This window comes from Chlamydotis macqueenii, chromosome 15 (assembly GCF_036417535.1).
Source record: "Chlamydotis macqueenii isolate bChlMac1 chromosome 15, bChlMac1.mat, whole genome shotgun sequence".
In the NCBI taxonomy this organism is placed as follows: Eukaryota; Metazoa; Chordata; class Aves; order Otidiformes; family Otididae; genus Chlamydotis; species Chlamydotis macqueenii.
This window is the reverse complement of record NC_141570.1, coordinates 13,387,156-13,398,931: the sequence shown is the minus strand read 5'-3', so window position 1 is coordinate 13,398,931 and position 11,776 is coordinate 13,387,156. Positions and strand designations below refer to the sequence as shown.

Sequence of the window (11,776 nt, the reverse complement as noted above, 5' to 3'; positions counted from 1 at the left end):
CTAAACAACAGGAAAAATAAGCGGGAGGGGGTGCGGGGGGGGGGGGGGGGGGGGAATGGGGCCGGATCCGGATCTGGGGGGGGATGGAGAAGGGGGGGGTCCCTCCTGCCAGGCTGCCGCGAGCTGCTCGCACACGCACACGCGCGTTTGCACACACACGCACCACGCGTGTCAGCGGCTGTTAAAGAGACACGGGCGCCGGTAAGGGGAACGGGGGGCGGTGGGGGATACCGGTACCGGGAGCGGCGGGGTGAGGGTGCGGGACGCGGAGATGGGGTGGGGGGGGGGGCGTGCGGGGGGCTGGGCTGGCAGCTGGGGGTGCGGGGATGAGGGGGGGTGCACGTAGGGGTGGGAGGATGGGGGTGGAGGGAGGGGTGGAGGGATGGAGGGGAGGATGGAGGGATGGATAAACAGAGGGAAGGATGGAGAGACGGAAGGATGGAAGGAGGGATGGGGGGATGGAGAGGTGGAGAGGTGGAGGGAGGGAAGGATGGAGGGAGGGAGAGAGGGAGGGAGAGATGGAAGGAGGGATGGAGAGGTGGAAGAAGGGATGAGAGATGGAGGGAAGGATGGAGGGATGGAGAAAGGGAGGGAGAGATGGAGGGAGGGATGGAGAGATGGAAGGAGGAATGGAGAGGTGGAAGGAGGAATGGAGGAGGGATGAAGGGAGGGAAGGATGAATGGAGAGATGGAGGGAGGGTTGGAGGGATAAGGGGTGGAAGGAGGGATGGAGAGATGGAGGGAAGGAGAGAGAAGAATGGAGAGATGGAAGGAGGGAGGGCTGGAGGGATGGAAGGAGAGATGGAAGGATGGAGGGATGTATGGAGGGATGGAGGGAGGGATGAAGGGATAGAGGGATGAATGGAGAGATGGAGGGAGGTCTGGAGGGAGGGACAGAAGGATGAAAGGATGGAGGGATGGAGGTCGGGATGCATGGGTGGAAGGAGGATGGAAGGAGAGCTGGAGGGATGGATGGAGAGACAGAGGGGTGGAAGGAGGGCTGGAGAGATGGAGGGATGGAGGCAGGGCTGGACGGACAGACGGGTGCCTGCTCTGGCTCTCTCCCCACCCGGCGCTGGCAGGCCAGGGGTCCCGCGCAGACCCCTCTGAGCCCGGCAGCCGGCTCAGGCCCCGCTGGCAGTCCCTGGGGCGCAGCGGGGACGGTCACTCCATCACTCTGGGGTGCTGCGGGCACCCAGGGAAGGGTGTTGCACCCACGTGCTGGGGGGGGGGAGTCACCCACCCAGGCCACAGCTGGCGGTGCGACCCGTGGCTGGAGGATGCCCCACTGCTCCCCCCTCCATTTCGCATCTGCCCCCAGCTCAGCGCCCACCCAGTACCCCCAGTCGGTGCCCAGCTTCACCACCACTCCCCAAACTGGAGGGAACTGGTTGGGTGCCGTGTTTAACTCCGTCCCCTCGTGCGCAGCAGGGCCAGGGCCACTGGGGCTGCCTGGCTCCATCCTCCATTATTGATAAGGCAGATGGGGTTCCCAGCTGGCAGCCGGGAGGGGGCTTGGGTCCCCTGCATCCCAGGAGGGCGGTGGCCGATGTCCCCATGCTCCGACCAGGCCACCAGCTGGGTAACGCCGCTCTTCCGCAACTCATCATTACGCAAAACGCCGGCATCCCATTGGCCTCCGCTGCCCCTCCCGTTCCCCACCGCCCTGGGGATGCTGACGGCTCTCGTCCCAGGCGCCCAGCGTGTCCCCAAGGCCGCGGGACCCCCGGGCCGAGCATCGGCCGGCCGTCCAGCCGGACCGCGGGTGCCAAAGCTGGACCGCAGTGCGCCGGGCGCCGTCGCCGCGGCAACCGCCGTCGCCTAGCGCCGGCGGTCTCCCAGTAACCCGTCGCCTAGCAATGGGGGATTTTTCACAGCTCGGGATGAAGAGTTGAAAGTTATTTTTAGCCCGGGCCTGCGAATCAATCGGCAGCTCCGTCCGCCGCCCATTTTCGCGCAGGACGCGCGTGCGCGTGAGCGGGGGCCTGGCTGCAGCGGCGGAGGGGCGGGGGCTGCTGAGGGGCCAGCCTGGGGTCACCATCCCAGCACAGACCTCATGGACCCCCCCCAGCGCCCTATGTGAGGCTCAGACCCCACGGACTGCCTCCCCCCCCCCAGGCTCAGACACCCCCCCAGGGCCCCCCACCCACTCCAAGTGAAGGTGGGCGAGGGCAGAGCACAGCCGTGGGGTCTCTCAGGCTCCCGTGGGGACCCCCGCACAGCCGTGGGGATGATCACAATGCTGCAGAGACCCTCATCTCGCTGCGGGGACCCTGTAGGGACCCTCATCCTGCCATGGGGAACCTCGCCTTGACATGTGGACCCCGTCTTTGCCTTGGGGACCCTCACACTGCCATGGGGACCCCCATCCTGCCATGGGGACCCTCACTCTGCCATGGGGCCCCCCACCCTACCATGTGGACCCCCTCCTTGCCATAAGGACACTGGTCTTAACACATGGATCTCCTTGCACTGGGGACCCTCGCCTTGCCACGGGGACCCCCACCTTGCCATGAAGACCTTTGCCCTGCCATGGGGACCCCCACTTTGCCTTGGGGACCCTTGCCCTGCCATGGGGACCCTCACCCTGCCATGGGGTCCTTTGCCCTGCAATATAGGCCTCCACCTTGCCTTGGGAACCCCCACCTTGCCATGGGGACCCTTGCCTCACCATGGGGACCCTCACTGTGCCATGGGGACCCCTTCCTTGCCTTGGGGACCCCTTCCTTGCCTTGGGGACCCTTGCTTTGACATGTGGACCCACTCCTCACCTTGGGGACCCCCATGTTGCCTTGGGGACCCTTGCTCCACCATGGGGACCCTCGCCCTGTACTTCCCCTCCCGACAGCCTCCCCAGCCTCTCCAGTGCCCATGCCTGCGCTGGGGGGCAGCAGCCTGGGGGTCTGGATGCTGGAGGGGGGGCACCAGGAGGGGACGGAGCCCACTGGGCACCCTGGTTCCATGACGAAAGGCCGGGGGTAACCCCACACGGTCCCGAGACTGGGCCGGGCGCTGAGGCCGGGGTCCCATGGTCACCACCCAGAGCCCCCCGGGACCCTGGCACCTCGGCCGGCGCCAGCTCGGGTGCCAAACCCTGGGACGCTCTGGCCTGGAGGGGTCAGTGGGTGCTGGCGGTGGGGAGGGGGGCTTCGCTGGCCCCAGCTCAGCCCCAGATCCGATGGCTGCTCCCAGGGACTCCTGACCCCCGCGACGGCCCAGCAGCCACACGGGGGGGACGCCATGTCTGGCCACGGTGGCTTTGTCCTGAAACAGGGGTGGGGGTCCGGGGTGCTGGGGTGGGGGTCACGCAAGGACGGCAGCACCGGGCTCCGGCCTGCAAACAGCCGCGTCCCATCGCCACGCGCCCCAAGGGATCCCGAGGGTGCTGAGCACCCCACGGGGCGGGGGGTCAGCTTCCGTGGGGGGGGTCACGGGGGGCAGCACCTCGGTTCTGGTGTCACCTCCGTTGTGGTGTCACCTCACCTCTGGCGTCACCTCTGCTTGCGGGCTCCCCAGCCAGACCCCGAACCCGGCAGCCCCACCCCCCCGCAGTGGCCCAGGATCGGGACCCGCAACGACCATCTCCCCCCACCCACCCCACCCCACCCCCCCCATGCAGGGGGTGCAGGGGGTGGCCATGACCGGGCTCCGGACCCACAACCAGGACCCGGAGCCCAGCCGCCCTCCGCCAAACCCCATGTGGGGGCCGGCGGTGACAGCACGAGGGTCAGCGGAGCCCCCCCCGCCCCCGCCTCGCCCCGCCGCCCCTACCTCGACCCCCCCCCGCCCCGCCGCCCCTCCGGCCCCTCATTTTCCACGGATTCCAGCCGCCTGCCTTCTTTCCGCACCATTTCACGGCCGCGGAGCCTCCAACCCCGCTCTCCCCCTCCCGCGTGTCGTCCCCCCCCCGCCCCCCGCACGGCCCCCTCCCCTTCCCCCCGTCCGAATTTACAGCCCCTCATTCCCATTCCGCTCCACCCCCCTCGCCGCCCCCCCGGCTCATCCCCGTCCCGATTGTTCCGTGTTTTATTTCAAACGTTTTGGCGGGCTGTCGCCGGGCGGAAACGTAATTAATCGCGTGGGTTCGCGGGGCTGGCACAATGGGGGCTGAAGGGGGGCGAGGGGGGGGGGGGATAAAATCACGAGTGGGATGGGGGAGGGAAAGTGGGGGTGCGGGTTCGGACGCCCGCCCCACGCGTCTGCGCTTCCACTCGTGATGAAAATGCCCCCGTGGGGAGTGGGGTGGGGAGGGGTGTTGTGGTTGGTGTGGAGGTTGAAGGGGGGTAACTCTTGGGGTACGCAGTTTTGGGGTGGGGGGGGAACCCCGCTTCGGGGGGGTGTGAGCAGCCCTGGGTGTGCGTGGCAGCGGGTGTACCTAACCACGAGTGTTCGTGTCCATGCGTGGGTGGACCCCGGGCTGGGGTGGAGGAGGTAACGGGAGATGCGGGGGGGTCCGGGGATGCCCGGGGTGGGCGCTCTCGTGGGGAGGGGGCTGGAGTCGGGGGGGAAGGGGTGGATGGGAACCGGCCCCGCCCCGCCGCCGCCATTGGTGGAAAGTTTGGGGCGCGGCGCGGGGCGGGTGCGGGGCGGCGGCGCGGGTGCGGGCGCGGTGCGGTGCGGTGCGGTGCGGGCCGCCCCGGGCGCGGCCATGTGGGCGCTGCGGGCGCTGTGCCTGGCCGGGCTGGGGGCGGCCCTCGGCGGCGCGGCGGAGGATCCCTGCGGCTGGAGGGGCAGGTAGGCATCCCCACCCCGCGGCACGCTCACGCGTGGGACGTTGGGCTGTGCCCCTGCCTCAGTTTCCCCGCTCCTCGGTGCGGCTGCCCCTCCCCACCCCCCAACTCCTCACCTCCCAGGGATGCGGGGGCCACCGGGCTCGCCGGGAACCCCTTCCCACTCGTGAAACACAGCGCGGGGGCCGGCGGCCTGTCGGACCCCCAGCGAGGGGCCCCGCCGACCGCCGAGCTGTGTTTCACGAGTGGGAAGGGGTTCCCGAGGGGGAAAGGCGCCGAGCTCCGGAACAAAGACGCCGGGACCGGGCAGCAGCGGCTGCCGCAGCCCCACGCGGGGGGCGTGGGGGGAGGAAGGGTGGGCAGCCACGGGCAGCGTGGCCGGGACAAAGCAGCCCCACGGCCACCTCCGCTCCCTTCCCGCCTGTCCTCCGTCCCCTCTCCCACGCTAAAAATACTGCAAGACACGCGAGGCCCAAACCCCACGAGACTGTGGAGGGGTGTACCCCCCCCCAGCACCCACTGGGGATCCCCCAAAAGAGGAGAGGGGAATGCAGGGGAACGGGCGACCCCCGGGGCCACGCCGGGGCTGTTTGGGAGGTGACCCCTTGTGGGGTGGTGGGGGGGGGGGCTGGGAAATACGAGCACCCCCCGCACCCCCTCAAAAAACGATGCGCTCACACCCCACATCCGCATCCTCGAGGGGTTGGTGCTGTTCCTCCCCGCACGCCTCCACGGGGGTCCTGCTCGGTGGGTCCGTGGGCTGGCGTGGGGTGGGGGGGAGGTGGTCCCGGTCACTCGTGGGGTCCCGGCTGACCGGGGGGCTGCCGTGCCGGGCAGCGGGCTGTCGCAGGAGGCGGGCAGCGTGGAGCAGCTCTCCCTGCGCTGCGCCGAGGGTTCCCTGGAATGGCTGTACCCCACGGGCGCCCTCCGCCTCCGCCTGGCCCCCCGCCTGCCCCCCGCCGCCGCCGCCCAGGACGGGACACCCGGCCGCCTCACCGCCTGCGTCAAACCGTCCGGAACCTTCCGGGGGGCTCAGCTCTACCTGGAGAGGGAGGGGGTGCTGGAGCTGCTGCTGCCCGAAGCCCCCCGACCCCACGCTCGCTGCTTCAGCTGGCCGCCCCGGGAGAAGGTGGCTCTCTTCCTGCAGGCCACCCCGCACCGCGACATCAGCCGCCGCATCGCCGCCTTCCGCTACGAATTGCGGGGGGACTGGCTGGCCCGCCCGCCGCTGCCCGCCGCCAGCCTCGCCGGAGAGGGTGAGCGTCCCGGCCGTCGCCCTGCCTCGGTTTCCCCCGGGGGCTCCGCGCGCTGGCGAGGGGACCTGGTCACGGGGAGCCGCGGCGGTGACGGGCTGTGCTTGGCCGTTGCAGGGGCGTGCCGGCCGTGCAACGACACCGAGATCCTGATGGCCGTTTGCACTAGCGACTTCGGTGAGCGCGGCGCCCACGGGTGCTTTGGGGGGCGCTGGGGGCCCCGGGGGAAGGAAGGAAACTCAAAATGGGGGGCAAGAGCACCTCAGGCCTCCCCTTCCCAGAGTGGTCTGGCTTGGGCCGCGGCTGTCAGTGTCACAGAGGGTGCTGGGAGACGGGGATGGGGACGGGGACAGGGATGGGGACAGGGATGGGGATGGGGATGAGGGCAAGGACAGGGACGAGGACAGGGAGAGGGATGGGTTCGGGAATGGGGATGGAGATGGGGACAAGGATGGGGACAGGAATGGGGACAGGGATGGAGATGGGAACGCAAATGGGGACAAGAATGAGGATGGGGATGGAGATGGGGATGAGGATGGGTATGAGAATGGGGACAGAGATGGAAATGGGAACGCAAATGGGGACAAGGATGGGGATGGGGACAGGAATGGGGATGGGGATGAGGATGGGGACAAGAATGGGGACAAGGATGGGGACAGGCACAAGAATGGGAATGAGGATGAGGATGGGGACAAGAATGGGAATGACAGAAATGGGGACAGGAATGGGAACAGGGATGGGGACGGAGACAAGAATGAGGAAGAGGATGAGGATGGGCACAAGGATGGGGATGGGGACAGGAATGGGGATGGGGACGAGGATGGGAACACAGATGGGGACAGGCTCAAGAATGGGAACGAGGATGGAGTGGCGATGGGGACAGGGATGGGGACGGGGCCAGGGACATGCTGACACCCCTCCCTGCCTCCCCCGGCAGTGATCCGCGGCAGTATCCAGAGCGTCTCCAACGACGTGGAGCTGCAGGAATCCATCATCGGGGTGAGCGCCGCCCGCATCCATCGCCAAAAATTCCCCCTCTTCCAGGCAGGGGGGCGGCCGGCGGGCAGCATCCGCACCCCGCTGCGTTGCGGCGTCAAGCCGGGCCCCGGCACCTTCCTCTTCACCGGGTGGCTGCATTTCGGCGAGGCCTGGCTGAGTTGCGCGCCCCGCTACAGGGACTTCCAGCGCATCTACGAGGGGGCACGGCGCACGCGCCAGAACCCCTGCGAGTTCCCTGTGGACTGAGCGGCTTGGGGAGGGCAGCCCGGCCCCCGTGGGCGCTGGGGGGCCGGGGTCCCGCGGGCAGCGAGAGCATCCCTGGGTGGGGAGGGATGCAGGAACGGTGCCGGTGTGTAGCCGGGCTCCGGCGATCCCGGGAAAATCCTGCTGGAAGGGAAAGGATTTTCCCAGGGCGCGCTCACCCGTGGTCCCCAGGGGACCTGCAGCGGCGTGGGGCGATGGGTTGGGGGTCTCCTGGGGGACCAGGGTGCTGCATGCTCAGGGGACGTTGTGGGGCACGATGGGTCCGGCGCGATGGGGGCGGCCGTGCCCCTTGTACCCCCCGGGAGGGCTCGGTGGCGGCGGGTGGCCGTGGTGGCAGGGCGTGGGGACGCGGAAGGGCCAGGAGGTGGATTTGGATGTCGAGAGTGGAAGGGGGAGCGGGACGGTGGCCAGCCTGGCACGAGCAGGTGCCGTGGGGCGGATGCTGAGGAAGAGGAGCGAGGCTGAAGGGAGCGGGAGGGATGGCGAGGGCATGGCAGGACCAAAGCGTCGACGCAGGAAGGTGCGGCGGGAGCGGGGAGACGTTGGGCCACGCCACCCGGCACCGCCAACCCTCGCGGCGGCTGCTGGATCCCACCGGGCCAGCCGGGGGGGAATTTTTGACCGTGGGGGTGGGGGGCATCGTATGTGCACTAAAGTTATAACGATACCAAAATTTGTGACTTTTTTTGGTTTTTTTTATAAACTAAGCTGTATTTTTACCGTGTGTGTGTGCAAAGCCTTTTTTTTTTAAAAAAAAGCTGAGTGGGATGTTCAGCAATGGGCGCCACGGGCTCATTTTTATATATATATACGCATATTTTTATATATATATTTAAAAAATATTGCTGCGTCCCGGGGTGGGTGGTACTGAGTGAGCGGGGACGGGGACGGGTGGCCCCGTGCCGGCTGGGTGACCCCGCCAGCGCAGCCGCTGTCAGGGCCGATTCTCGTCAGCGCCGCCGGCCACAAGGCCTCATTGTGCCGGGGCCGCGCGGCGCCCGCGTCCCGACCCTGCCCGCTCCCACCCTGCCGCTGTCCCCGCTCCACGGGGGCTCCGGCCGCTCCTGCTCCTCCGGGCTGCCCGGGCGTCCCCGGACGGTGGTGAGGGGCTGGGACCCCGGCTGGGGATGTGGCACGGGACCCCCACCCAGGGCCCTTTCCTCCCCATCCGCGATGCCCAGGAAGCCTCAGCACTGGAATTCCGAAGAATTCGGGGGGCTTTGGAGTTTAATTTAAAAAAAAAAAGTGATAAATGAGGCGCAAAGGGAATTGCGCTACATCCTCCGTACGCCCCGGGGGACGGAGCACGGCTGTGATCCAGCGCGTTCCTCTCGGCTAAATTTCGGCGTTTTACACGCCGAGCGTCCGGCGGCTTTCTGTCCAGCTGCAGAATCTCTTGTTTTTCTTCAAATCTGTTTATTTGGCCAAACCGGCCGATTCCGCAGCGGCGGAAAGCGCCGCAGTTCTGCTCGTTCGCTGCCGGCGAGGTTTTTCGAGGTGTTTTCGGTGCCCTTCTGCCCCATGTCAGCCTGGGTCGGCCGCCCGCGCTTCCCGCCGCTGCCGGCTCCTGCGGTGGCTGGGCGCCGGGCCAGGGCGCAAACGTTTCCTACGGGATCGTCCGACGGCGGAGCGGGAGCCGGTGCCTCAATTTCCCCCGCTGTAGGATGGAGATGACGGCCTTTCCCTGCCGCTTGCGGCTCCTACGGCCCGGGATCCCCGTCTCCCCGGGGGTCGCGCATCCAAGCATCTCCCCGAAAACGGAGTCCGGCCCCGGCCGAGCCAAATTCCCACCCGCGTGGGAATTCCTCTTGGCACGGAGGGTAAAAACACAACGAGACAAATTTCATTCCGGTTCCCGTTTCCTCCACGGAATGGAAAATGAGGTGGGAGGCAGCATGGTGGGGGGGTGAGAGTGGGCCGGGGATGGATTTGGGCAGCCCAGATTGGGTCCGACCAGCTCCCGGACCCCCTCGGTCACGCCGCCCTCGGGTGCCGGCGAAACGCAGAGCGGGGTGCGCGTTCCCCCCCCGATCCCCGTCGCCGTCCCGGTCGCACAAAGGGAGCTGCGGTTTCCCGCCATTCCCCAGCCCCTCTCCCCCCTCTCCTCCTTCCCAGCTGCCGGATCAAAGCCCCAACGCGCGAATCCAGGGGCACAAAGGGGAAGCTCAGCACCGCTCGGCCCCCTCCCTGCCGCCCCGAACGCTGACCTCTAGACCCCACGTCCGACCCCGGGATGTCCGGACACCCTGCCTGCCCTGCCCCGGGGCTCGGGAGCTAGCGTGGGGCAGGGGGATGCCCCTGGGATCGGGGGGGGGGGGGTCCCCATATGGGTCAGCATGAGGCCCCTGGGGTTTGGGGCTGCCCCATATGGGTCAGGATGAGGCCCCTGGGGCTGGGGGTCCCCATAGGGTCAGGATGAGGCCCCTGGGGTTTGGGGCTGCCCCATATGGGTCAGGACGAGGCCCCTTGGGGGCCTAGTGACCCCAAGGACACTGACACCCCCTCCCCAAAAAACCCCGCCACCCTCTGGGGAGCTGCAGCCCATGGCCTCGGGGTGAGGGGGCTGGGGACGGGGACAGGACCCCGGCCCCCCGCAGCCCCTCACCCCTGGGCTGTGCCCAGCAGCCGACAGCTGGCGGGACGGAGATTTTCCCAGCGCAGCCAGAAATTCCTGGCGGCCAGGGCCCAGCCGCCACAGCCTCGCCGGGGGACGGTGGCCCTGGCAAGGGGCAGATGGAAAAATTTCCTGTTTCCCCCCGATTTTCTGCTCCCTCTCGGCCTTAACCTGCTCCACCTGCCGCTGAGCACCAGAAAATGGGAAAAATCCCCGCACCCCCCGGTTTGGCTGGGGAGAGAAAACAGCCCCGGGCTCCCCAGATCCTGCACACCCCCCCCAAACTGCTCCCAGGCCGGGGTCACCCACGGGTTTCCCCCTCCGCCCCCAGTCACGCATGGGTGATGTCCCCTGCAGCGCGCGAGGGGGGCGCACGCCCCGTGCCAAACGGTGTCGGGCACCGCGCTGACCCCCCAGGGCTGGCCCGGAGCTTTTGGGGTGGGGGGACCCCCTGATCCTGGAGAGGGACCCCCAGGAGCCCGGCAAATATTGACCCAAAAATGGAAAGGGGGAAGGCGAAGGGCGCCAGGCCCCTCGGCGCACCCGCTCCCCTCGCTGAGCCGTCGTTGTTGGCGGGCTGGGGTTCGTCACGAACGGCGGGCGGCCGCGCTGCCCCCATCCCGCGCCCCCCGCCCCAGCGCCGCCGTCCCCCCCCCCCCGCCCCGGCCCTCGCCTCCGCTTCCCAGGCGCTGGAATTTTCCCACAGGCGCAGCTCCCTCGCAGCGGGAAACCCAGCGCCCGCGCCGCCGCCGCACGCGTGGCCGCGCACAGCTGCGCACAACCGCGTTCAGCCGCGCACAACCGCGCACAACCGTGCGCGGCCATACACAACCAGGCACAACCGTGCACAGCTGTGCAAAACTGCGCACCAGCACGCACATCTGTGCATTACAGCGCGCAACCGTGCACGGCTGCACACGCCCGTGCACAGCCGTGCGCAGCCACGCGCAAGCACACAGCCGTGCGCAGCTGTGCACAACCACAGACAGCCCTACAAAGCCTTGCACAACCGTGCACGACTGCACACAAGCGCGCACACAACCGTGCACAACCGCGCACACAACCGTGCACAACTGCACAAACCGTGCAGAACCGCACACACAACCGCAACGAACCGTGCACAACCGCACACAACCGCGCACAAGTGCACCAAACCGTGCATAACCGTGCACCCCACCGCGCACAGCCGCCCGGTTCCGCACCCCCGCGCGCACACACACACACACGCACCGCCCCCCGGCGTGGGTGGGGTGCAGCCCGGCCCCGGTGTGGGGTCGGTGCGGGGGGGTGCAGCTCGGCCCCGGTGCGGGTGTGGGGTCGGCGCGGGGGGGTGCAGCCCGGCCCCGGTGTGGGGGGGGGTAGGGTCGGTGCGGAGGGGTGCAGCCCGGCCCCGGTGCGGGTGGGGTCGGCGCGGGGGGGTGCAGCCCGGCCCCGGTGCGAGGGGGGTAGGGTCGGTGCGGGGGGGTGCAGCCCGGCCCCGGTGCGGATGGGGTCGGTGCGGGGGGGTGCAGCCCGGCCCCGGTGCGGGGTGTGGGGTCGGTGCGGGGGGGTGCAGCCCGGCCCCGGTGCGGGTGGGGTCGGCGCGGGGGGGTGCAGCCCGGCCCCGGTGTGGGGGGGGGTAGGGTCGGTGCGGGGGGGGTGCAGCCCGGCCCCGGTGCGGGTGGGGTCGGTGCGGGGGGGTGCAGCCCGGCCCCGGTGCGGGTGGGGTCGGCGCGGGGGGGTGCAGCCCGGCCCCGGTGTGGGGGGGGGTAGGGTCGGTGCGGGGGGGTGCAGCCCGGCCCCGGTGCGGGTGGGGTCGGCGCGGAGGGGTGCAGCCCGGCCCCGGTGCGGGTGGGGTCGGTGCGGGGGGGTGCAGCCCGGCCCCGGTGCAGGGCGGGGAGCGGCGGCGGAAGGCGGGGAGGGGGGGGGCGGGGCCG

General features: G+C 69.2%; 1 protein-coding gene and 1 long non-coding RNA gene across 2 annotated transcripts; both read left to right on the top strand.

Annotated features, from left to right (window-relative positions):
• Positions 1-115: 115 nt before the first annotated feature.
• On the top strand, positions 116-1,907 carry LOC147598880 (uncharacterized). The gene is made up of 2 exons (XR_015260205.1): positions 116-201; positions 1,571-1,907. It is a non-coding gene; the product is annotated as an uncharacterized LOC147598880 (long non-coding RNA).
• A 2,726-nt stretch (positions 1,908-4,633) lies between these two features.
• METRN (meteorin, glial cell differentiation regulator) lies at positions 4,634-7,970 on the top strand. The gene is made up of 4 exons (XM_086759795.1): positions 4,634-4,734; positions 5,568-5,986; positions 6,101-6,160; positions 6,921-7,970. The coding sequence occupies exons 1-4, from the start codon at positions 4,649-4,651 to the stop codon at positions 7,226-7,228; spliced, it is 873 nt and encodes a 290-aa protein (XP_086615921.1). The 5' UTR covers positions 4,634-4,648; the 3' UTR covers positions 7,229-7,970.
• The last annotated feature ends 3,806 nt before the right edge of the window (positions 7,971-11,776 follow it).